We start from the raw sequence: 27,440 nt of genomic DNA on the forward strand, positions 1-27,440 counted from the left end.
AAAATCACCATGCTCAATGCCAAGTTTCGGCTGGAGTGGTGTACAGCTCACTGCCATTGGTCTCTGGAGCAGTGGAAACGTATTCTCTGGAGTGATGAATCACACATCACCATCTGGCAGTCCATGGACAAATCTGGGCTTTGGTGGATGTCAGAACGCTACCTGCCCCAATGCCTAGTGCCAACTGTAAAGTTTGGTGGAGGAGGAATAATGGCCTGGGGCTGTTTTTCATGGTTCGGCTAGGCCCCTAAATTCGAGTGAAGGGAAATCTTAACACTACATAAATCAAATTGTATTTGTTACATGCGCAGAATACAACCTTACAGTGAAATGCTTACTTACAAACCCTTAACCAACGATGCAGTTTTAAGAAAAAATGTGTTAAGTAAAAAATAGATAAGTTCAAAATAAATGTAACAAATCATTAAAGAGCAGCAGTAAAATAACAATAGCGAGGGGGTACCGGTTAGTCGAGGTAATTGAGGTAATATGTGCATGTAGGTAGAGTTAAAGTGACTGCATAGATAATAAATAGAGGGTAGCAGTAGCATCAAAGTATGGGTAGCTTATTTGATTAGCTGTTCAGGAGTCTTATGGCTTGGGGGTAGAAGTCTTTTGGACATAGACTTGGTGCTCGGGCACCCCTTGCCGTGCGGTAGCAGAGAGAACAGTCTATGAATACAATGACATTCTAGACGATTCTGTGCTTTTCACTTTGTGGCAACAGTTTTGGGAATGCCCTTTACTTTTTCAGCACGAAAATTCCCCCGTGCACAAAACGTGCAAGCTCCATATTAATGCTCATGATTTTGGAATGAGATGTTCGACGAGAAGCTGTCCACATACTTTTGGTCATGTAGTGTATGTAATTTAGATATCTACATCAATATTTTTTGCAATACCGCTAAAGGCTACATGGAACATGCAACCAGAAAATGAAGTATTTATTTTTTAACACTTGGAGGTGCCCTTTTCCATTGTGTTGTACCACCTTTTGCATGAAGACTGTAGGTACTATCAAGACATTAACTACATTCAAATTTACGTAACAAATGTATAGTTGAATGATTTTGGGATTAGAAGGACTACCCTTTAAAGTGAAAATTCACATTAACTATTATTACATCATCAAAAGATGACGTTGTCGGCAGGATTCGAACCTGCGCGGGAAGATCCCAATGGATTTCTAGTCCATCGCCTTAACCACTCGGCCACGACAACTTGATATGTACAGATGAAAATATTCCCAATTTAACCTATGTCTAATAAAACCTACTGCTATTTATCATTTTAAAGACTATTAGCTATTTCTTCAACTACCATTCACTATGCTGGCTGCTTCTATTGAGAATGTAGCTATAACATCGAAATAATTCGACTTCTGCCTGCTAGACTTAATAAAGCAATGTGCTTGCTTTAAAGAGAAAAGCCTTGGCATAGACATACTACAGAGAGCAGGCATCAACCAGTATACTAGACATAGTAGGCCTTGTTTAAATAGGCTACATTTGAGGACATAAACCACAGACTGTAATTAAACATCATGTAGCTAGGCCCTATCATAAGAGAGGGATTTAGGAAACATTGTAGCAACAAAGAGAAAAAAAGAAAGTGTTGCACCACAACTGCTGCATTGGTAGGTTTTGTCACCATTATTCATTCCATGGTGATGGAACTGTTCTGGTGTTATACGTTCTGATCGAGAATGTTGAATGACCTCTTCATAATATCCACTGTGTGCATCAATAAGTAAACACAATGTTTGAATGTATAAATGCATACAATTTTCCAATGCAATACACAATATGAGTATTTTTGCCATTAAAATAAGTTTATCGAATAACTGCATCAAAATTACAAACGGAGTCTCTTTGATAACAACAAATCAACTACCAATAGCTACATGATTTAAATGTTGACATATAGTGAACTCCTGCCTAATATGTGATAATATTTGCTCTAACTCTGAAACAACAACTTGGTTTCATGATTCTGATCTTTCCTGTGGCCGACTACGTATTGCTTGCTTACATTCTGGCTAGAATGACGACGTCAGCTGCAAATTGACAACGCTCTTACATTGTAATAAATCGATATTTTCTTGATTTATGTGAATTGGCATGACAAGTGAACGTAAATAAACAATCGTGGGGGCATCACGTTTGCATGGATAACACATTTTATGAACTAAATGCGTCTACTGTAGAATAGTGGTCACGTGACCTCCATACAGGGCCTGCTGTCTGTTTTCAGTGGAGGGAGATATCCGAAGAAAAATGGCGACTGCAGGCGACCTAAAGCGGGACGCCGGCCATTCTATTTGAACATTCTACCAAAAATTGAGCCCGGGGCTTGGTGGGGCTAATTGTGACTATCGCAACGTTGGTTAGGGTTTCCGAGGTTGCCCGGTTTCTCGGGTTTGTGTGGACTAGTCGCGCGCTAAAATTGAAATTAAAAATAATACATCTGCTACAATGCGAGGGAGAAGAGGAAGGCCGCCCAAACAAGCAGCGGAGATGCAGGAGGTTTCCCCTGGGCCAGTTCGCGGTTCAAGAGGGAGAGGGAGAGGTAACCGTGGTAGGGGAAGGGGCCGAGGACGTGGCCGCGGACGGGGTTCGGTGGTGGATACCGGCGATACGGAAATTAATCGGAGAGAAAACTACCATTCGTCCAGGGGCCGGAGGAAAGTTGGAGCAGCGACGACATCGCGGGGCAGAGGAAGAGGCAGGGGTTCGAGAGGTGGTCGCGGCAGCAGGGGGAGACGGCCACTGTGCAAGGTGGTCTACGATGACAACAGCGACGAGGAAGAGGATAATATTAGTTTGAGGTCGGAGGAAGACGAACTTTTACACGAGAATCCTTCCTCAGACTACGAAGAGGAGGCCGTGGACAATGAGTCCGATTTTCTGGAAGAATTACCAGATGAGGATGATGCTAGCTACTGTACAGATAGCAGCTTTCGGAGCCATGATAGCACGCACGGCAGCACTCCAGGTACGTTTGCTTGCAAATGCAATTTAGAAGCATTTTTCAAATGTACGCCAAAGTGTTACAGTTTTATTTAGCACATTTGGGAAGTAAGCTGCATTGTTCAAAATGGAGATTGCACTCATAAACAGGCCTTTGTTTAGGAGCTCCGGTGATCGTTTGCTAGTTCGCGCACAGTGAACAATACTGTCACCTCGCATGTTTTCTGTTATAAAAAATCAGCAACTATTGGCAAAAATGAACACGAATTTGACGATGGGGATTATTGTAATGTGGAATTGTTAATTTGCATAATTGCACCATTTTGCATGCAACATATTAGACGTTAGTTCCATATAAACATTTAGCTACTTTCCATTCATTCATTTAGCAATTATCGTCAACAAGCTTGCCATGCTGCACTACTTGGCTACAAAATATCACGATAAGATTTATACCTTTTTTGTTTTAGAACTGCGCGTGCGTTTTTGATACTTTGTCGCCTTGCATGGCATGAATATACTGTTATACAGTTCCTGTAGTAGTTGTAAACAATAAAGGGTCAGTTTCATCAACTAGTTGTAATTTATCCCCCTCCTCATCCTCCCTTAGTTTAAACAATTGTTTCCTTCAGAAAATCAAGTGTTGCGATAGATTTCGTGAGATTGTGGTCAAATCAGCTTGACAGGACATCATCGCGCGGCCCTTTGTTTTGAAAAGAGGCGCTCTAATTTCACCTGTTGCAGCTTGAACTCATTATAATATCACGTACTAAATTGTGCGGTAACCATAGCAAAACCAATCTTTCAATGTAAACGAACAAGAGCACAGGTAACCTTCTTTGAAAAATAATTGAACTGTAAAGTCAATAGTTTTGATCTTGTATAATGTCAAAACATGAGTGAAAGTGACATTGATGTCATTCATGTACTTTGGACTTCATGTAGTCAATTTTCAAGACATTTATGCAATATTAAGGAACCATTTTGTATTTTTCAGGATTATGCATAAGATTAGTTAGTATACATTATTGTACATTTTCTGATATATTTTGGTGTTCAGTAAAATTCAATTATCATAATTCCACATGTTCCTGTAGACCTGGAATGGATCTGCTGATTCATAATGCAATGCAGAATAATATTTCCATGAAATTACAGATTTATTCATGTTATGTGTCCTAAAATGGCTGTGAATGTGTTTCATAACTTGCCCCACATCTCATAAGCACAGATGTGTACAGCCTAGACAACTTGGTATTTCTTGAATCATAATTCTATCTCTCCATTGCACCCCAGTGACTGACTACGCAAATAACCTCCTACCCCAAACAGGCCTGATTATTAACAAGTGAATATGGCTGAATTGTTCAAGGAGTGGTTTATGTGCCATTCATATGACCTATAATCACATACACACTCATTTTATCACACTGAGTCACAAATACATGCTTACACATACACAGCCCTCACCGGGGGCACACGCTCAGGGGAGAGGTGCTTGTTGGTCATTTTTAATGTCACCTCATCTATGCCTACTCTTAATGTCTAATGTTTGAAATCTAATTTATGTCAGTTGTTATACCTACCTACTCTAACTGATATCAGAGGGTGTGGATCCCTGGCTTTATGTTTCAGATTCTGAACCTGATCAGGGTCCATATTCATAAAAAGTGCTGATCTAGGATCAGTTAAACCTTTTCGATCATAATGAATAAGATTACATGGACAAGGGGAGCTGACCCTAGATCACCACCCATACTCTGGCCCAGGGTAGAGTGAGTGAAGGAAGGCCAAATTCTCCACTGCACAGTGAATACTCAAGTACCAGGTGCTAGGTCGGCTTATTTAAATTTTTAAGACTTGTTTTTTTTTTTTTTTTATGTACTGAGTAAATCAAAAGTTCAAAAGAAATTCTGTTTATAGAAGAGATTCAGACTTTATATACGCCGTGGATTTATGGAAGGGTAAAAAATACAAGTTGGTTATAACCAATACGCTGTACTTAAAAAGTTGATACAGCGAAAGTAATGCATACATTCACAGAGCTGTTATCCAGAAACAGTAACAAAATAGTTACACACTCAAATGTGTTGAATAAGAAGCCCTGCCTGTTTGATAGAAACATCGACAGCTGTTATGGTTGATGCAAATTGCGCTGCCTCCTTTGGCTCATTCACTATGTATCTAGTTTTGTCTTTGTTTCTTCACCTGTTTTTGTTGTGTTTCTCAGAGTCCAGCACTCAGTATTAAAGGGACTTTTTTTCCTGACCCCATTTTATGTCTCTTGATTGATTTTAATTATTTACATAATTTATAGCTCTCTCTCTCTCTCTTCATCCCTCTCTGTCTCAGGCCGGAGGGGCAGACACCCGCACCGGCCCCGCTCTCCCATCTTCGAGGCCAAGGAGGTGCCCTCCCTGGAGCTGCCCAAGTCCTCAGAGGACTTGCTGGTGCCGGCCAATCAGCTCCTCAACATCTCGGCCGTCTATGAGGTGCTGCGCAACTTCGGCTCAGTCCTGCGCCTCTCGCCGTTCCGCTTCGAGGACTTTTGTGCCGCGCTGGCAGGCATGGAGCAGTGCACCCTGCTGGCTGAGACCCACACCGCCCTGCTCAAGGCCATCCTGCGCGAGGAGGACACGTCCAACACCACGTTCGGTCCTGCCGACCTCAAGGACAGCGTCAACTCCACACTCTACTTCATCGACGGCATGACCTGGCCCGAGATGGTGCGCGCCTACTGCGAGAGTGACCCAGAGTACCGGCAGGTGCTCCCTTTACTCGAGGGCGAGGAGTACCCCTACGAGCCCCTCGAGAGCAAAATTAAGGTCCTTCAATTCCTTGTGGACCAGTTCCTGGCCACCAACTTGGCTAGAGAAGAGTTAATGTCGGAGGGGGTGGTGGCGTACGATGACCACTGCAGGGTGTGCCACCGGCTGGGGGACCTCCTCTGCTGTGAGACGTGCTCGGCCGTCTACCACCTGGAGTGCGTGAAGCCGCCGCTGGTGGAGGTACCCGAGGACGAGTGGCAGTGCGAGGTGTGCGTGGCACACAAGGTGCCTGGCGTGGTGGACTGTGTGACGGAGGCGCAGAAGAGCAGGCCATACATCCGCCAGCTGCCAATCGGCTATGACCGCCACCGCCGCAAGTACTGGTTCCTGGACCGCCGCATCGTGGTGTAAGTAAACAACAACAAACAAACGTTCACTCACTCCAAAATTATACTCAACAAAAATATAAATGCTCTGTAGCTCAGTTGGTAGAGCATGGCGCTTGTAACGCCAGGGTAGTGGGTTCGATCCCCGGGACCACCCATACGTAGAATGTATGCACACATGACTGTAAGTCGCTTTGGATAAAAGCGTCTGCTAAATGGCATATATTATTATTATTATTTATTATTACATGCAATAATTTGAAAGATTTTACTGAGTTACAGTTCATATAAGGAAATCAGTCATTTTAAATAAGGTCATTAGGCCCTAATCTATTGATTTCACATGATTGGGCAGGGGCGCAGCCATGGGTGGGCCTGGCAGTGCATAGGCCCACCCACTGGGGAGCCGGGCCCAGCCAATCAAAATGTGTTTTCCCCCACAGAAGGTCTTTATTACAGACAGAAATACTCCTCAGCTGTCTGGGTGACTGGTTATGAGGCTATTTGGACGTACTGCCAAATTCTCAAAAATTATGTTGGAGGTGGCTTATGGTAGAGAAATGAACATAAAATTGTCTGTCAACAGCTCTGGGGGACATTCTTGCAGTTAGCATGACAATTGCATGCTCCCTCAAAACTGGAGACATCTGTTGCATTGTGTTGTGTGACACAACTTCACATTTTAGAGGCCTTTTATTGTCCCCAGGCCAAGGTGCACCTGTGTAATTACCATCCTGTTTAATCAGCTTCTTGATATGCCACATCTGTCAGGTGGATCGATTATCTTGGCAAAGGAGAAATGCTCACTAATAGAGATGTAAACAAATTTGTGTTCAACGTTTGATATAAATAAGCTTTTTGTGCTGATGTAACATTTCTGGGATCTTTTATTTCAGCTCATGAAACATGAAACTAACACATTACATATGGGAGATTTAGTTCCCGGTTTCAACTGTACAGGGCAAATGGCAGACAGTGTTGTATGTTTCAGCATGATAATGCACGGCCTCATGTCGCAAGGATCTGTACACAATTCCCGGAAGCTGAAAATGTCCCAGCCTGCATACTCATCAGACATATTTTGGATACTCTGGATCTACATGTACATCATTGTGTTCCACTTCCCACCAATATGAAGAGGAGTGATGGTCACACCAGGTACTGACTGGCTTTCTGATCCACGCCAAGCACCTTTTTTTTGAAGGTATTTGTGACCAACAGATGCATATCTGTATTCCCAGTCATGTGAAATCTATAGATTAGGGCCTTTCAACTGCCTGAGAGGAATCCCTTTGACAGTTATATCTGCCCTACAATCAATAAGGCCTTTCAATTCACTGATTTCCTTATGTAACGCAGTAAAATCTTTGAAATTGTTGCATGTTGCGTTTATATCTTTGTTCAGTGGAATAAATAGTTATTTCAACTTCCTATTCTACCTGGCAGATAATTGTGTCTGTTCTAGACAATATATTTATATCTGAGTGTTCTGTAATGTTATATCCCCCTGGACATCCCTTTTCAAGCAATTGATTAGTTGGATCAGGTGTGATAGGACAAAGAATTGCTAGGGGCCTTGGAGGAACGGATTGGGAAACACAGGGTTATGGGTTCGGTTGGGATGATGGGATGATGGGCTAGGGCTGTTGTCTCACCTGGGGCTGTTGTGCAGGATTGGGCCTGGTCTATCATGTCCCTGCCTAAAACACCTCAGTCTTTGAAGGGATGCTGTTGTGTTAACCGTTTGCTGTCCTGACACTAGGAGGAACATGAAAACCGTTGTCATCACAATGTGCAATGAAGACCGCGATACTAAACTGAGTATAGTGTCCAAACTCCTTTTTAAAAGGAAAGGATGAGTGTTGAAGGCAACTGCTAATGGCTACCTCAGTCTTTCTATAGAAAGGTCCTTTGGAGGAAGAATGTGGGACATATATTTGACACTTTTGTCTAAACCAGTGTTTCTTAGGTAGCCTAGCAGTTAGGGGGTTGGGCCACTAACTGAAGGGTCCCTGGTTTGAATACCTGAGCCTACAAGGTGAAAAATCTGTCTGTGCCCTTTGAGCAAGGCACTTAACCCTAATCTGCTCCAGGGGTGACGTACTACTATGGTTGACCCTTTACCTGGTCCTGTGGACATTTTTGATTTTGGCCTTGCACTACACAGCTGAGTCAAAGGATCAACTCATCAAGCTTTGGTGATTTCAATCAGATGTGTAGTGCTAAGGCAAAAACAAAAAATGTTCACCCCTTTGGGCCCCCAGGAACAGGGTTAAGAAACACTGATCTTAACATTATTTACAAATTACACATGTTGGTGTTTACCTTCTCGGTATCTCAGCCTGTCACATCTCCAACAGTGCTCTTAGGTCAGCTACAGGATAAAAACATTTTTGGAGAGAAGACGTGCAACATGTACATGTATAATGGCAATATGAAGACTAATACATTTGGCAGTGCTGACAAAGATTGGGCCAGGATCGATTTGCCTTGCTACCCCTATAGGCATGCAACAGGGATTTGAATTTGATTCACACTGCTAATGGGAGCCAGTGGAGAGTGTGAAGGAGTTTTGTACAGTCTGGTAAGGGGCCATAATGGAGTTGTTAACTGTGACAGAGGTATTGGAGCAGGCAGGCTTTGCCAGGGAGGAAGAGCAGCTTCTCTTGTCAATGTTGAGCTTTGAGTTGGTGGGCTAGCATCTAATCACTCTGTGTGATTGGGAAAGTCAAGTCTCAAACCACTTTCTAACCCTCCCCTTGGCCCTAACCATTTGTTTCTGCAGATCTGTAAGGTGTGAGATCCATCATTGCACTGCTTATAGCCTACCTTCCCAGACCATACAGGTCTGCAAACATCGAGGGGTTAGGGCTATGGAGGACGGAGCAATTTAGCACTGGCTTTTTTTACCAAGCATTTAGATCTAACTTTCTTGCCTGGTCTTTGATATGTCTTGGGTTTTTAATCCAGTGGACAATGATATAATGCACATTGTTCAGACATAACCAGAAAGTACATGTTAGGACTAGTCCACAAAATATGTTGACATGTAGTAAATTTACTGCCAGTTGGTAGATGCAAAGATGATCTTTAGCTGACTCAAAGGTGTCTCCATTTTAGCAAATAAATCTCCCACCGACAAATGTAGGTGGCCAGCTAGCTCGGATCATTCTATTATCTTAGCTAACATCGCATTAATGAAATAAGCATTTGTTATCCAACTTTCTAGCTAGCAAGCTAGGTGAAAGAGTTGTTTATATGTTGGCTAAAAACTAGCTTTTACATTTCATTTTTAGCTATACAAGCAAGCTAAAACTGCACAGCTCTGAGAAGAAGCCATGTCGACCAGCTGACAGTTTATTATGCTAGCTAGCTGATTCAAGGGTGAGTGAGGGTGAGCCGAGAGACATCTGCAAGAGTGCAGCCATCTACGCAGGAGTGTTCACAACTAGCGAACAGGCTTTCGGCTAATGCAGCAATCGCTATGCTAACATATAAACAGCTAACTCTTGCTGTTCCACCCTGTTGCTAAAGCTACCCCACACTGGCTAGCTAGCCAGCCCCGTCAGAAGCGCCAAACAATTAGTAATATATTATTATAAGTGATAATTATTTATTTATTCATGTGTACAGTGTCAATTTCAATCAGGCACTGAGGTTATCCACGCAAGAAACACTGTTAACCCAGAATCAAAATTGAAGCAGAAGTGCAAGCAATTGACCCGTGATCATGTTCAAACTGTGAGCTTTTTTTTTTTTACATGACAGATGGCACTCTTCAATCTTCACTTTTATCCAGAGCGGCTTACATCACCTTTTTAGCTTCTCTGGTAAGGTACAGAAAGGTCAATGCCTCACTTGTTTGAAGGATAATGACAATGTAAACACACAAATATTAGTAAGCGATAGCATATACGCCAGCTATTAAGCACAAGTCACAGATGGTGTGGTAGCAGACTCCTTTAATCAGAGAGGAGAGTGTCACACACTCATGTACACGAGCACAGACACACACCTGAACAGAGGGATTCGGGGGGGTTGCCTTCACTGTCTCATTGCCACTCCCACTCAAGAAGGTGGCCTTCACTGGTTGCAGTGTAATCGATCTTCACCATCCCGATAGAGAGAGTGTGTGTGTGTGTGTGTGTGTGTGTGTGTGTGTGTGTGTGTGTGTGTGTGTGTGTGTGTGTGTGTGTGTGTGTGTGTGTGTGTGTGTGTGTGTGTGTGTGTGTGTGTGTGTCGAGTGGGTGGTTGCATCCTGAGAGGATGCTGACTAGATTGTTGGAATACTGCCTAAGGCTAGTGAGACTCAGGCCTAGACCCTGCTGTGCACAAAGCTGTCCATTTGTTGATATTTGATGTGGGCCTATGTGTTATGCATGCCTAGAGCGCCCAAAGATCTTTCTTACAACTTTCATTTCCCAATAATCATGTTTTCCATGATTGCAGCTAAGGCCATGTTATAAAACGTAAAAGTGCAATTCCATCGCTTCTCAACCTAATTTTCATTGTCTCCGGCAATGGGGCGGCAGGGTAGCCTAGTGGTTAGAGCGTTGGACTAGTAACCGGAAGGTTGCAAGTTCAAATCCCCGAGCTGACAAAGTACAAATATGTCGTTCTACCCCTGAACATGCAGTTAACCCACTGTTCCTAGGCCGTCATTGAAAATAAGAATTTGTTCTTAACTGACTTGCCTAGTTAAATAAACATATGTATAATACAGTGTATGTGAAAAAGGTGCATTTTCTGCATTCTACCCAATGACTGATTTTTCAAACACATTGAGATTCACGGTGACGTGGAGAAATAAAATACCCCCTCTGGCTTGAAACTCGTTTCAGGTTTTGAAAATCACCGTTTTTCTTCCTTTTTATCCTACCTTGTAATGCATTTAGAACCTTCTCTTTGCAACCACAGATCATAGAAACACACATTTTCACATATATAGATACCCGTATGGTGCTGGAGATAATGAATATGAGTTTGTAAAGTGGCGGAATGGCTTTTAAGGAAAACTTGCACCATAGAAGACACATGTATTAAATAGTTGTCAGTACTATGTCCTTACAGTGAACAATTTACAATGGCAGGTGTCTGCTTAAATGTTCTTCATTCTACTGCTCGTCATTTGATGATTGTATCAATTAATCAAAGACATTGATCTCTTTCTCCCTTATGCTATCCTTCTCCGTCTCCCATATTCTCTCATTCCCTGTCCCCTCCATCTCCCTCTTATCTCTCTCCCCTCCTCCTTTTCTCTCCACCCCCTCCACCGGTGTCTCTCTCACTTCCTCCACCCCAGTGAAGAGGACGGCGAGCAGGAGGACAAGACCATCTGGTACTACAGCACCAAGGTGCAGCTGGCTGAGCTGATTGACTGCCTGGACAAGGGCTACTGGGAGGCCGACCTGTACGCCACGCTGGAGGAGATCAGGGACGAGGTGCACACGCACATGGACATCACCGAGGAGCTCACCAACAAGGCCCGCGGCGTCAACAAGTGCTTCCTCACCGCTGCCAACGGTAAGAGATGTGGACCCGTTCAGATGGATGTAGGTTATGTAGAATAAACATGCCCTATCTGACATGTTGAATAACGTAGAATAAAAATATCTTAATGGCATTTCTGCAACGTTTACCTACTGAACGAGGCCTAGGGTACACACACAGGTTTTTGGAAAAAAAATCTTATTTATTCTAGGTAGAGGTCGGCCGATTATGATTTTTCAACGCCGATACTGATTATTGGAGGACCCAAAAAGCCGATGCCGATTTTAAAATGTATATATATTTATTTATTTATTTGTAATAATGGCAATTACAACAATACTGAATGAACACTTATTTTAACGTAATATAATACATCAATAAAATCAATTTAGCCTCAAGTAAATAATGAAACATGTTCAATTTGGTTTAAATAATGCAAAAACAAAGTGTTGGAGAAGAAAGTAAAAGTGCAATATATGCTATGTAAGAAAGCTAACGTTTCAGTTCCTTGCACAGAACATGAGAACATATGGTGGTTCCTTTTAACATGAGTCTTCAATATTCCCAGGTAAGAAGTTTTAGGTTGTAGTTATTATAGGAATTATAGGACTATTTCCCACTATACCATTTGTATATCATTAACCTTTAACTATTGGATGTTCTTATAGGCACTTTTGTATTGCCAGTGTAACAGTATAGCTTCCGTCCATGTAGTAGTGCGCGCTAACTCGCTAGCCATTTTACTTCGGTTACAGCAGCCTCATCTCGGGAGTTGATAGGCTTAAAGTCATAAACAGCGCAATGCTTGACACACAACGAAGAGCTGCTGGCAAAACGCACGAAAGTGCTGTTTAAATGAATGTTTACACGCCTGCTTCTGCCAGCCACCGCTCAGTCAGATGCTTGTATGCTCAGTCAGATGCAAGTCAGATGCTTTTATGCTCGCTAGATAATATCTAGTAATATCATCAACCATGTGTAGTTAACTAGTGATTATGATTGATTGTTTTTTATAAGATAAGTTTAATGCTAGCTAGCAACTTACCTTGGCTTACTGCATTCGCGTAACAGGCAGTCTCATTGTGGAGTGCAATGAGAGAGAGGCAAGTCGTTATTGCGTTAGTTAACTGTAAGGTTGCAAGAATGGATCCCCTGAGCTGACAAGGTGAAAATCTGTCGTTCTGCCCCTGAACAAGGCAGTTAACCCACCGTTCCAAGGCCGTAATTGAAAATAAGAATGTGTTCTTAACTGACTTGCCTAGTTAAATAAAGGCATTTAAAAATATATCTTTTTTAAAAATCAGCGCCCAAAATTACAGATTTCCGATTGTTATCAAAACTTGAAATCGGCCCTAATTAATCGGCCATTCCGATTAATTGGTTGACCTCTAATTCTAGGACTAGTATTGTCATTTACAGTCATTTCAGAAGAAGGTTTTACCAGTTCTTTGCGTAGTTATTTACTATTAACCTACCGGTATTACATACTGACAACGTGTCTATTGAATGCAACTCTCTGTACGTTGTTAGATAACTAACCTTACATTCCCCATAGTACACATCCTATTGTTTCCTGTCTTTTGAAGTCTATCATTGTGTTACTATCATTGGATGGGTGAAAGCTTTACATTGAATCTATTGAGACCCCAGTGAATTTTCAGCACATTTTAGTAGGGTAAAGCTGTTATGTATTTGTTTTTACATTATAAAGTAAGTTCAGGCTTTTTCTTCAAATAAGACTGTTTGGTTGTGTCTTAAATGGCACCCTATTCCCTATGTAGTGCACTACTTTTGACCAGGCCCCATAGGACTCTAGTTAAGATAAGTGCACTATAAAGAGAATAGGATGCCATTTGGGATGTACACTTAGTCAAGAGCGGCTAATTCCAGTAATTAGCGTTTGACTCTGACAAATAAAATCAATGATTGGTTGTTTGGCTGTTGCCCGTCTGAGGGAAAGGAGCACAATTACAGCAATGCCTGCCTCAATGGAATAGATTACCAATCTCTCTGAATTGGGCCACTCTGTCATTTCCATCAGTCATTGGTTTTGCCTCTTGACAATGCTCAGTGGTTTGGAGAGAACTACTAGTCTATTACTCTATTCCCCTTTCAGTTCTTCCCCTATGGTGAATGAATGGTGTTAAGTGATGAGCAAATACTTACTCTGACTGTGTCCCAAAATGGCAAATGTAGTGCACTACTTTTGACCGGGTACCTTTTGGGACGCAGGTACGCTGTCTTTTGTTGATATTCATCATTGGCATCATTTCTCTGTTCGGTTGGTTCTAACGAGGCTGCAGATTGCCTCCTGCCCACGGCTGTACCTCTCAATGTCTCTGTGTTGGTAATGTGAGGGTGCTGATCAGCACGGCAGCATACACACACACACACTTACTCAGTTCAGATCCATGGTATTGTGTGTGTGTGTATGGGTTTTACAATTATGACTCATGAAAGTTGTGCACATTAGCATTTTGTGTGTGTGTGCATGTTTGTTAGGAGGGACGTGCACATGCACATCATGTGAGGCTCTAGATATAGTAGTCCATGTATGGTAGTGTTGTGGGTAATTTTTCACCATGTCAGTTCCATTATTTGAATTCCAATTTGTTCCGTTTTTTTCTGTGAGCTCAAATTGCACATTGCGTTTGAGTTTCTCTAGAGATAAATCACATCGTGAGCGAACTGTGCGATGAAGATGGGAATTGTAGTTTCCAACAGGCCAATGTTCTACATAGTTTAGCGCAGACAAAATTGTAATGAACTACGATGACCATAATCCATTGCACAACTACTTGTCCTGTCTGTTTCTTTTACCACATGCTACGGAAGAGACTGAAGAAAATACATGATCTAAGTGATTGGTAGTTGGTATTCAGCAGTCATAAAACTTATGCCTTATTTACTTTGAAGAACAACTAAAATAATTATTTTGTCAGACCGCATAGGTTGCAGTTTTATAGAGATGAGATGATAAATTAAATAATAAAGTTGTAATATACACAACAATATAAATATTTTATTAAAGTAAAGTAATGTGAACAGCAGATGGTTAATAAGTAATTGGCAGTCATTTGCATCGTGGGACTTTATTCATTGTTTTATTCTGTTGTTACAGCATTCAACCCACATGCATTTCATGTTTTAAAAAATAATTGAAAGGAAAAAATCTTTATAAAAATGTGATAATCGAATCGACTTCAAAAAGCACATCGCTCAGCACTAATGTATGTGACTAGCATACTGCTGTCCCTCTCCCACCCGCCTCTTGTCAGATTATCATAGTGGATTTACCACTGCCATCCCAAAGCAATATCCTAAATATTTCCAAACCCCTCATATTTGGGTAAGTAGGCCTTAATCAGTGGGGCAGTAGCAGGTTGGCTGACTGGCTGTGTTTGAGTGCCTCTATCTCCTCCAGTGCTTGCTTGGCCTGGCTGTAGGCTCTGGGTGCTGTGGCACTGCTCCAGCAGGCTTCACTGGGAGGAGGTCCAAGATGGCAGGACTGAATGCCTCTGAGGCAGAGAGAGAGGGTAAGGGGGCGGGGATAGAGAGGCAATAGTCATTGGTGGGGTTGAGGAACAGTGGAAGAATATGGAGGCGAAAGGGGAGGAAAGAGATGGAGAAAGAATGACGGAGATAGAGGATAGAGAAATGTAAGAAAGAGAGTGAGATGGAAGACGAGGGGGGGCATGGCTATGCTGGGTGTCCACCTGTCTTCTATACGTAGCCAAGTTAACCAAGACAGTCCAGCTGAGCCAAAGGTCCCTGGCTCTGAGAGTGTGAGGCGCTCCATTATCTAACACCAGAGAGCCTACCAATGACTCCTCCTCTGCCCAGTCTTGTCTCCCTCTCTGTCTATCTCTCTTTATCCTGCTTGCTCTCTTTCTCTCTGCCCTTCTTTCTCTCATTCTCCCTCGATCTCTCTTACTCGCTTGCTCTCCCTCTCTCGCTCTCTTTCCCTCCTTCCTCCCTCTCACCCTCCCCCAGTTAAGTGAATACTACTCAGTCATGTTGAAGGGCCATAGGAACCAGTACAGCCATTCCATGACATAACTTGTATCTCCAGTCCCAGTTTGGCTGGGCTCCAAACAGTTTCCTTATCTCCTTCATGACAACTGATCTGATGAAAGAACAAATGGGATGGTTGAATGTGATAGGTAAAAGGATCGGATAACCTTAACCTGTTAAGTCGACCCTCTACTTTTTCGAACATTCTGTTAAAAATCGCGCAACATTTCAGCCCTGCTACATTTCAGCCCTGCTACTCAGGCCAGGAATATAGTATATGCATATGATTAGTATGTGTGGATATAAAACACTCAGATGTTTATAAAACTGGTTAAATCACGGCTGTGACTATAACAGAACGTGCGTTTCATCGAAAAGTGCAGGAATATCTGATCACTGAAAATGGAAATAAATATCCATCCGCGACTTCAAGGAATTGTTCAAAGTGAATCGAATTAAATGAGGCCGAGGTTGCAGTGCCTACAGCTTCCACACGTTGTCTAGAGTCTTGTCATTTGATTCGCAATTGATTCTTGGTCTAACCGAATCAAGGGAATCGATTCCCTCTGGTCTCCGACGGGATGTTTTGGTCGAGCTCTCTCCAAGACATTTTTTCGAAACAGACACCTATAGAATTGACATCGCCTCCTGATGAATTTTATCGCTTATTAACGTGTACTAATACCTAAAGTTGCATTACAAAAGTATTTCGAAGTGTTTTGTGAAAGTTTATCGTCGACTTTTTGAATGAAAAAAAATGACGTTACGTTATGAAACGCTATTTTTTTCCGTTTTTCACACAGTCTTCATAGATCGATATCTAGGCTATATATGGACCGATTTAATCGAAAAAAAGACCCAATAGTGATTATGGGACATCTAGGAGTGCCAACAAAGAATATGGTCAAAGGTAATTAATATTTTATATTTTATTTGTGCGGTTTGTGTAGCGACGACTATGCTAATTATTTTGTTTACGTCCCCTGCGGGTCTTTTGGGGTGTTACATGCTATCAGATAATAGCTTCTCATGCTTTCGCCGAAAAGCATTTTAAAAATCTGACTTGTTGCCTGGATTCACAACGAGTGTAGCTTTAATTCAATACCCTGCATGTGTATTTTAATGAACGTTTGAGTTTTAACTAATACTATTAGCATTTAGCGTAGCGCATTTGCATTTCCAGAGCTCTAGATGGGACGCCTGCGTGCCAGGCGTGCCAAGAGGTTAACACCCTATCAGTGGTCTCGAGGTGACGACAATAATAGGAAGCTGTTGTAACAGCTATTCGGCTATGTATGCTATTGCTGAGGCTTTTTAGATTGGGACTAGTATCTGTAGCCTGGTCCGAGATTTGTTCGTTTGACATGGCAATGACCATAGGACTGTGTTAGAGAGTATAAACAGATCTGGGACCAGGCTATTGTAACTGTGCAATTGTGATGGACTCGGATACAGGCTGAGATCCAGTTCTCTGTTGGTGTGCCTCCCATTGAGAATGAATGGTTTGAAATCTCACCAGTGAGTCTACTTACGACCGGCTCCTGCACTGTGGAAATCACATTTGTCTGAAAGAGCGTTTTACAGACTTTCACTCTCACATGCACATAGACAAACACACCACACACACACACTCCATAAGACACTGACATTGGGAGCGCGATCCCAGACTGGGCCCCCTATGAAGACACTTTAGGCTGCTGTCAAGGTTTCTCCACCACCCACACATACATGCTGTCAAGTGACAAATGACAGAGGAAGTAGGCTATTTCTGATACCTGCAACAACCTATTTTTCTTTGTCACCATTCCATCCTTCCCCCCAAAATATTAAATAACCTGCTTCATTACAGAGTACGACTGAAATTTCTCCGCATGTGGTCCTGCCATAGAGTTGAAGTCACACATTAATACAGGCTAATTTCTTTGTTTTTACCGCATTGAGCAGTTGTATTAAGCCGTGACAATTTCTCGCTATGCGGCTATCACTTCAGATAAGTCTCATTTTGAGGCGGTGTTCAATTCAAAGCACAGCTGGGTGCTAATGTGCTCATTCCCGGACAGACTACATGACCATTCCTATAGTATAACCCAGAGAAAAGCACAGTCCGTAGCAAGCTTTCAAGCACAGGTTTGAGTGTTTGATTTAAAGGTCGACCGATTAATCGGAATGGCCGATTAATTAGGGCATAACAATCGGTAATCGTAACAATCGGTAATCTGCATTTTTGGATACTGAATATGGCCCACTACATTGCACTCCATGAGGAGACTGCGTGGCAGGCTGACTACCTGTTACGCGAGTGCAGCAAGGAGCCAGGGTACGGTGCTAGCGGGCATTAAACGTATCTTATAAAAAACAATCAATCTTAACATAATCACTCGTTAACTACACATGGTTGATGATATTACTAGTTTATCTCGCTTGTCCTGCGTTGCATATAATCGATGCAGTGCCTGTTAATTTATCATCGCATCACAGCCTACTTCGCCAAATGGGTGATGATTTAACACGCGCATTCATGAAAAAAGCACTGCCGTTGCACCAATGTGTACCTAACCATAAATATCAATGCCTTTCTTAAAATCAATACACAAGTATATATTTTTGAACCTGCATATTTAGTTAATATTGCCTGCCAACATGAATTTATTTCAACTAGGGAAATTGTGTCACTTCTCTTGCGTTCTGTGCAAGCAGAGTCATGGTATATTAAGCAGTTTGGGCTGCCCGGCTCGTTGCGAACTGTGTGAAGACCATTTCTTTCTAACAAAGACCGTTATTAATTTGCCAGATTTGTACATAATTATGACATAATTATGACATAACATAGAAGGTAGTGCAATGAAACAGCAATATTTAGACTTAGGGATGCCACCCGTTAGATAAAATACGGAACGGTTCCGTATTTCACTGAAAGAATAGACATTTTGTTTTATAAATTATAGTTTCCGGATTCGACCATATTAATGACCAACGGCTCCTATTTCTCTGTATTATTATTTTTATATGATTTGATAGAGCAGTCTGACTGAGCGGTGGTAGGCAGCAGCAGGCTCGTAGACATTCATTCAAACAGCACTTTCCTGCATTTGCCAGCAGTTCTTCGCTGTGCTTCAAGCATTGCGCTGTTTATGACTTCAAGCCTATCAACTCCCGTGATTAGGCTGGCAATACTAACATACAGAACATAAGAACATCCAATAGTCCAAGGTATATGAAATACAAATGGTATAGAGAGAAATAGTTCTATAATTACTACAACCTAAAACTTCTTACCTGGGAATATTGAAGACTCATGTTAAAAGGAACCACCAGCTTGTTCTCATGTTCTCATGTTCTGATTAAGGAACTTAAACGTTAGCAAACATGGCAAATATTGCACTTTTACTTTCTTCTCCAACACTTTGTTTTTGCATTATTTAAACCAAATTGAACATGTTATATATAAATAAAACATTGTCCGATTTAATCGGTATCTGCTTTTTTTGGTCCTCCAATAATCGTTATCGGGGTTGAAAAATCATAATCAGTCGAACTCTAGTTTGATTCTTCTGGCAGAATTGCGCCGGGGTCAATTCAGAAGATGTATTGATTTTAGCGTTTTCTGTCAGTGAGGGATGAAGCTATAGCGAATGCATACGCTGACTGACTCTACTCACTATCGCTTGCTGGCAAGAATACGAAAAATGCTTTGAGTTATAACTGTTTTATAGGCTAGTCAATAAAACGGTAGTTAATGCTCAGACCGTATATGAGACCGTCAAGGTGTAGCTCAGGGGTGCATAACTCAGCGCCTTGATTTTCTGCTGTCCCGCTGGTTTCAAATACCTGACTGATCACCATTCTCTAATAACTCAGATTTTATTGTGTTGTCCTTGATAGTGTTTAGTCTATATACTGCTGAATGTTTTAAAGATGTTTAGTTTTCCCACAAAAACATTTTTTTAGACATACATAATATGTATTTTAATTTTAATTATCTAATCAATTAAATTAATCAATCAATCTGTGTCCTATCCCTTATCCAGAGGAGATCCTGGACCGGCTGAGGGCCAAGCAGGAGGAGGAGCTGGAGGAGGTGAAGCGCCGGGCGGCCGAGGAGAGGGAGAAGGCGGAGGTGCAGAAAACTCTCCGGAAGGAGGAGGAGACAGAGGGGGGAGAGCCCAAGGAGAAAACTGATGAACTCGAGAAGAAGGGAGATGAGGAGGGAGCAGGGGAGGGTAAGGCTGAGAAGGACAATGACCATGCGACCAAGGAGGGGACCACCATTACAGGTAAGAGACACACACACACACACACACACACACACACACACACACACACACACACACACACACACACACCATCGAACTACAGCTACTGCTACATCGTGGTCCTACAGGCTCTACGGCCTGTTTGATATTACTGTGTCTTGATATAGAGCGATGAAGGCCTAATGAATTATTGATCTGTTTCCCACAGCTCTCTTCTCTTTCTGAGCCAATTAGAAATCCCTTGTGTTGCTTGTCAACACATCGGAGACCACTTTGTCATCTTAAAAACAATGACTTCAGCAATACTGCTGATAACTCACAAGTTTTACACAATGCCTGCTAGTCTTATTACAATACAGCATCTTCTATATACACAAGCTGGAAGTGCTTGTTGTGCGTATTCCACACAGTCTGATACATACACTTTGACCAACTCTGTTTGAAATGTGTAATTTTATTGGCTGCCATCTTGGTACCAAAAGTTCCAAGATAATTACATTCTGGTGAGAATGCACATTTGAATGGAGTTGGAATGTTTTCAACATGTAGCATAGTTTGCCAAATTCTGAATATCTGCGACTATGGTTGTAGCTGAGCTGGCTCCCTCTACTGGTGAGGGCTCCATCCCTGAGGGAAGTAAGCCTGATCTTCTGGCTCCACAACCCACCCTCCCCGCAACAGAGGCCCCCAGCCCTGCCGTGGGGGGGCATGACCTCCCTACCGGGGCCCGAGAGCCTGGGGACGAGGCCCTAACCAACATGAAGGGAATGCAGGAGGCTGAAGGTACCAAGGGGGTGGTGTCACTGTGAACTTTGAACCCCATTCATCAACCCCCTCCTTTAACTTCCTGTGCTTGGGTTGTTCCTCTCCTCACATCCCGCCTTACCCTTGTCGGACCGCTCTACCATTGCTCGCTGTCCCTCTTGCATCCATCATTTCATTGGCTGTCAAGCACCTCAATAATTTATCCCGCAAACAGTAGGATTTTTCATCCCTCTCAAACACCTGAATTTCAGCCTCGTTACTGAACGCCTGTTGCAACTCTGCTGAATACCTGCTTTTATTTCATTCCAAAATAACGCTTAAAGCTAATTGCTTTGATATGCAATCAGACTGAATACCTTGGCATGAATCACAATGACTTTCAGACATAGCGTTTGATTCTGAGCCTTGCGGGCGCTATTTAACCAGTCAACAGAAGTGCTTCGCTTCTGGCTTGCCGGCTTGTTATCATTATCATCACTGTTGAATGCTTACCCTTAGAGAACATGTCTCATTGTGAAGTTTAACCATCATGGCTGCCATGATTCAATATCCATCTTCATGTGTTGCATTTTAATAAAGAGCTTTACCTTTACTGTACTGCTGGTATAAAACAAGGTGTGTTGGGTTTGGCCATATGTTGCATTCCTGTCATGTTGACACTGTACCTTCAATCTTTGATTGGTGTCTTATCTGTTGACATCCATATTCACCGCTGGGTAGACATTGACCTTAGGCTCAGATCTACAATCAGCCTTACCCCTCTCTCACCATTTTTGGAGGGAAACTCAGAACTGACCGTAGATCAATGTCTAGGGGTGATTGGTCATGCCTTTAATGCATGGGTCCAGATCATTACTATGGATCATCATACCTCTATTGGCTGTGTAAAAGGCTGTGTGGGCGCTACAGGAATGACACGCATGCTGATTCATGACACCAGAGGGAGCTATTTCATGTCATTTGAACTTTGAAGGGACTGTCTGTTGGGTCTTCTCTTTAGAAGTCCACATCCCAGGCAAACAAAAATATGTATATTTGATTACATGCCACAATCCAAAATGAATGAAAAGGGTAGGCACTGTATAATTTCCTAATTCCCTGGTGGTTATTAGTTCGTTTGGGTCGAGGCATATAGCTGGATCTACATACATGATTGCGTACCAGCTGCAAACAGATAGGATGTGGACTCATCTTGACATATGACTAACTTTGATGTCTGGAAAATATGTGTCAAACTTAGATTTTGCCGTATAACATCCCTGTAAAGCATGATTTTAAATAGAGACTTATGTTGTGATTTTTTTTGTGGTTGGCAGAGAAGGCAGGTTCTGTGTCTAGCTCTCCCAGGGGAGAGGGGGTCCCCAGCCTGAGCCAGCCCTCTCAGCCCGGTGGTGAGGAGAACAGCAACAGCAGCACCATTGCCAGGGGGGTCCCGGAGGAGCCCGACCTAGCCGACAGGTCCTCTCAGTCTTCTATCAACAGCCAGGACGACCAGGGGGTGAACGGCGAGGCCGGTGGAAAGCGGTCGGCAGTCACGCCGGGCGGCCGCATGGTGACCCGCCTGCGTAACCCGGAGAGTAAGCTGAGCCAGCTGAAGAGCAAGAAGGTGGAGGAAGCCGTTCACGAGGCCAACAAGGGCTACAAGGAGGGCAAAGAGGTGATCACTATTCATCTACAAAAAAATACTGATTACCCATTGCATTCCTAGCTATCCTTAGGTTGTTGCCCGGTGTACCAAACTTTGTTTGAGATGACTTTATATTTTTCGTTATCGTGGGTCACATTCTTCTCTTCTAAGAATATCATGCATTTATTTCATGTGTCGCTCGTCTGTTATCGAAATATAATGTATTTGATTTACCTTTGACTTGACCCCCCTCTCCTCACTCAAGGTGCTGGTGGTGACCTCGGCGGGCGATGTGTCGCGCCTCAGCACGCGCAGCCTAACAAGCAAGGAGGTGGTGATGAAGGGCACACTCAGCCACTTCTTCAAGTTGGGACAGGAGGGCAAGTTCCGCGTCTACCACAACCAATACAGTGGAAATACGCTGGCCCTCAACAAGCCCCAGCACCGGGAGGACCTGGACAAGCGGCGACACCTCTCGCACAAGGTAAACTTTAAGATAACTTTAGCTTGAACACAACTGAAGGAGTCAACAGAAACTTGAGCAGATAAACACTTGCGATAAGTTTTAAGTTCAACTGTTTAAAGGGATACTTTGAGATTTTGGCTATGAAGCCCTTTATCTACTTCCCTAGAGTCCGATGAACTCGTGGATACCTTTTATGCCTCTGCGTCCAATATAAAGGAAGTTATAGGTAGTTTTGCGAGCCAATGCTGACTAGCGCAATGACTGGAAGTCTACAGGATAGCAATTTCACTAGTTAGCAACTTTCTTCAAACCGCACACAGAGACATAAGAATGGTATCCATGAGTTTGTCTGACTGTGAGGGAAGTAGATAAAGGGCTTCATTGCCAAAAACTCTTAAGTATCCCTTTAAGTCTATGATGCCTCCTTTCAATCGTGTTTGTATCTTGTACAGTACTGGTCCTACATCCTTGTTTAATTTTAGCTGGATTTTTTTTCCATCTATTTTTCTAATTGTTGCTCCTGAAAGCATTTTTAATTTGTTTTAGATATACAGTGCTTTGTGATTTTCCCCGTGTAATGAAAAGCTCTCTAAATATAAAACTGTTATTTTATTATTCAGTTTTGCATGACGCCGGCAGGCGACTTCAAGTGGAACGGCTCCATCCACGGCTCTAAAGTGCTGACCATCTCCACGCTGCGCCTCACCATCATCCAGCTAGAGACCAACGTGCCCGCACCCTTCATGCACCCCAACTGGGCCTCACACAGGTACGGATGGAATGTGGGCTCTGGGTGATTTTGAGATCCTAGTTGGTTGATTTATATGTTTTGAAAAAATATGATCAAAATGTTCTTAACCCGTTAAGAGTCTAAGCCAGGGGAGGGGGGTTCTACTAAGTTATATGGAATTGTTTTAAGAAGGTCATACCAGGGATCATTTAGCTATTTGATTTAGAATTTTAAGACCCCTTGAAGTATACCTTTTTTGGGGGAATGATTACAAATCTTTGCTTTACTGCTGTAGGCCCATACAAATGTGTTGAATAACATATTCGCTACATTGAACAACAGTCCCCCCGAAAAATCAAAGGGAAGATTGTTTTGAAGTGTCTGTCCTATATCTGAGATATAAGAAAGGAACATACATTTTTTTTTTACATTTATTTAACCCCTTGTTTTTGGCATTAAACGGTCTCCATATAAACTTCCATAAATGTTTTCAACTGGTACCGGGGGACCTTCAGACTAATCTTGTGAGGCCTATGGATGTCCTAGAACAATACAACCGACATGTATATGTTCGTGAGAGTCTCACCTTTCCACAGAGGACTCGTGAGTTTTGTTGCCCAAACTGTTCCGACGCTACAGACAGAAGTTGACAGATCGGCTGTACCGACTTCAGACGATTCCCAAGATGCTTGTGGGGGCCGTAGAGCAAAACGGAGAACACCATCGTGTTTGTGGGAGTCATCTTTCCATAGTTTTATAGGTCAAACCGTTTAGATGCTACAGATGATTTTGTGAGTAGACCGATTTTCGGGATGTCTCATGGTCTGACAAACACCGCTCTAGCTCTTTCACCGCAGATGCAGAAGTGCGACATAGGCGGATGAGGTCGATTGAGACGGGTCGATTGCAAAAAACTCTAGCTTAAACTGTTTTTTTTTATTTGTATTTGTTATTATGCTAATTAGAGTCATGCAGGGGGCGTGGACATCGACCTTAAGGGGTTAAGTGTTCGTGTAACCATTGTGTGCTCTTCCTCGTTAGGGGAGGGGGGCACAGGTTATTATTCAGATACTAATTTGTGACATTATTTGGTGATAACATATTTGTTTTTACATGTTCATTGACGTTAGCGTGCTCTGCTCTTGTTCAGTTCTGACCCCAGCAGTCCTAGGTGACAAATGTCATGATTTACGTGTTGTTGTCTGTTCACACTGCTATGCTTTATCTTGGCCAGGTCGCAGTTGTAAATGAGAACTTGTTCTCAACTAGCCTACCTGGTTAAATAAAGGTGAAATAAATAAAATAAATAAAAATGTGATGTCACCGTGCTTCCATATGATGGATAACACCATTGTCTGACTCCCTTTGGCTTTGTTTTGGTTTTCATCAGGAACAACTGGATTAAGGCGGTGCAGATGTGCAGTAAGGCCAGGGAGTTTGCCCTGGCCATGGCCATCTTGGAGTGTGCCATCAAACCTGTGGCCCTGCTCCCTGTCTGGAAGGACTCCCTGGGACACACCAGGCGAGTAGACTCAAAGCGCACACACACACAGCCACGTCTTTCACTTGAAATTGGCATCGTCTTCAAGAGAACCTATTTTACCGTGTTATGTCATCCTTACATGTCATTACCACTTCAAATAACGCCTTAATACCATTTAATCATGCAAGTCTGCAGTCACTTGCAAGTCTGACTTCTTAGAACAAGTGTAAACCCTAGACCAGTGGCGGCTGCTGACTACCCGGGGCGCTGGGTGGTTGGAGATGTCAACAAAGCAGAGTGACAGAAATATAATGCCAAGTTTTTGAACGAACGGTCGTTTCTTTGAGAAGATGCTGTATGTAAAGGGATCTGTGTATTTGATCAGCAGCAGAAATACACCTATTTCACTTTTCCATGTAAAAAACCAAAACAAATGACCACTGCTGAACATGCTGCCACTGTTTTGAACAAATTAGATTATACTATTTAGAATCAGCAGCCGGCTCACAAACAAAGTGCACCAGGAAGAACGTAACAAGCATGCAGATGCAATAAGTGAAAACACATTATCTAACTGGGGATAACTAGCTAACTGGGGATAACTAGCTAACATAATGTCACAAAGAAATAAGTGAAGACACATTGTCGATAGTTACCGGAGTTGTAACTCCAGTTCTATGAGTGGAGCTCCGCCCCATAGGGAGTTACAACTCTGGTAACTATTGTTCTATATCGTGGAGCTCTGCTCCTAGTGGTTTAAGGCGGAGCGTAAACACTCTAAAATGTACTCCCTGCCTAACCTAACATTTCCCAACTTAATGAAAAGGCCTGTTCCATCAATGGCTGCGACCAAATCCTGCAATACTGTAACACACTGTGAAAACAGACTGTCACAATGTACTGCGTCATCGGTCTAATCCGCCCTAATCAGTCCCGAGGCACCGGTAATGACTAGTGGGCAGATAATACAGAACTAATCTGTACAAGCAGATAATGAACTCAACACTCTGTCGGTATTAAAGATGGGTCAAATAGTACTGTAACACAAGTTATAGAAACTATATCCCTAATCCTTCCGCCCAAACACAGTCATAGACCTGTGGGCAGGATAAAATACATGATTCTACTCTGCCACCCCAGCCAGGAGTCATGTCATGTAGTCCTTCTAATAGGAGAAAGCGGACCTAATGGAAACCCTGTCCATTGATCTTGCGTTTCCCTCCTTAATTCTAGCCTTCCCATCAGCAAAGCTGCAAGCTGAACCAATTTAGAAGGCCTACTCACTGATTCCTCAGTGTAACCCGCCACAAATAATCCATAAGCAAAGCCAATGATTCATGGGCAGATAACAGGATGTGGGCCAGCTACTCTGCCTCAGCAGATAGATAGGGAACCTCAATGTTCCATCAATTTCAGTGATCGGTCTAATAGTAAAGCAACACAAGTTACAGCACTATTTCCCTCATCACGCCGCCCCTACACAGTGATAAACTGGTGGGCAGTCTAGACATTCCCTGCTGTACTGACGGTGTCAAGCAAAGGTCATGTCACACGTGTCTTACTCTCTGACAACTAAGAGAGCGGACCTAATGGGAACCCTGCCCAATAGTCTTGCATCTCTTATTAACTCAAGTTCATCCTTCAACCACGCCGAGTACAGAACGTGCTAGAGAGTTAGACGACATATCTAACCATTAGAATCCGATAAACGGAGATGGTGACGACCAAGACGCTGCTGCACAAGTATCCTCTACCCCTGTTCCTCTGAAAAGGACCGTAGACGCCGCTACTCCACGAGTGAGGTCGCCCTGCCGCCACATAAGCCGCCTCAATGCCTTCGCAAAACCAATGAGACAGCCGCTGCTTTGAAAGTTGTCTACCAAGTGTGCTAGCGCCGTGACACACAAACAACTGAGGTGATGACCTAACCATTGCCGTGCGATGCACAGGCAATGAAGCCTCTCCTCTCCTCATGAGGAGAGGGGAGAAAGCCCATAGCACAACGGTCTGTGACCTATATGAGCTCTTATTAACCTTCGGCATAACTGCCGGGTTAAGACGTAACACCGCCCTGCTCAAGTCGCCATTGATGGCAAGGCAGTCAGGTCTCGTCGAAAGAGCACACAAATCACTGACGCACTTGGCTGTAGTCAAGGCAAGCAACCATGCCGTCTTCAGAGACAACATCTTGAGGGGGATTTGATTCAATGGCTCGAACGGCGTCTCGCGGAGTGCCTCGAGTACCAAAGTTAAATCCCACTGGGGCAGTGTGGTTCTCGCCGCTGTCCTAAGCCGCCGCGTTCCAAATAGAAACCGTTTCACTAGAGGGTGGCTGAAGACTGTGTCTCTGCCAAACCTCTAATGACAAGCTCTCGACCTGACAGCACACGGGGTCCACATTCACTGTGGCGCACCATTGTGAAAACACATTCCATCTGCTGGCATATGTCCTGGATGTGGAACTGGCACGCGAGCCCTGTATGGTTCTG

General features: G+C 43.0%; 1 protein-coding gene and 1 non-coding gene across 8 annotated transcripts in view; one reads left to right on the forward strand and one right to left on the reverse strand.

Moving 5' to 3' along the window:
* Positions 1-1,139: 1,139 nt before the first annotated feature.
* On the reverse strand, positions 1,140-1,221 carry trnas-aga. Its single transcript has one exon. It is a non-coding gene; the product is annotated as a tRNA-Ser (tRNA).
* Positions 1,222-2,198: 977 nt separating this feature from the next.
* The window catches only part of LOC124003267 (nucleosome-remodeling factor subunit BPTF-like), a 53,802-nt gene continuing 28,560 nt past the window's right edge, over positions 2,199-27,440 (forward strand). For 5 of the 7 annotated variants that reach the window (XM_046311365.1, XM_046311369.1, XM_046311366.1 and 2 more), the window contains exons 1-9: positions 2,200-2,994; positions 5,322-6,144; positions 11,426-11,646; positions 19,656-19,901; positions 20,472-20,663; positions 21,962-22,302; positions 22,538-22,756; positions 23,359-23,507; positions 24,859-24,990. In XM_046311365.1, the coding sequence (XP_046167321.1) occupies positions 2,475-2,994; positions 5,322-6,144; positions 11,426-11,646; positions 19,656-19,901; positions 20,472-20,663; positions 21,962-22,302; positions 22,538-22,756; positions 23,359-23,507; positions 24,859-24,990 (2,843 nt within the window). In that variant the 5' untranslated portion in view covers positions 2,200-2,474. Of the gene's footprint in view, positions 2,995-5,321; positions 6,145-9,903; positions 9,954-11,425; positions 11,647-19,655; positions 19,902-20,471; positions 20,664-21,961; positions 22,303-22,537; positions 22,757-23,358; positions 23,508-24,858; positions 24,991-27,440 lie in introns of those variants that run through there. The other 2 variants (XM_046311370.1, XM_046311371.1) reach the window with 2 other exon arrangements.

The sequence above is a fragment of the Oncorhynchus gorbuscha genome, linkage group LG18 (assembly GCF_021184085.1).
Source record: "Oncorhynchus gorbuscha isolate QuinsamMale2020 ecotype Even-year linkage group LG18, OgorEven_v1.0, whole genome shotgun sequence".
In the NCBI taxonomy this organism is placed as follows: Eukaryota; Metazoa; Chordata; class Actinopteri; order Salmoniformes; family Salmonidae; genus Oncorhynchus; species Oncorhynchus gorbuscha.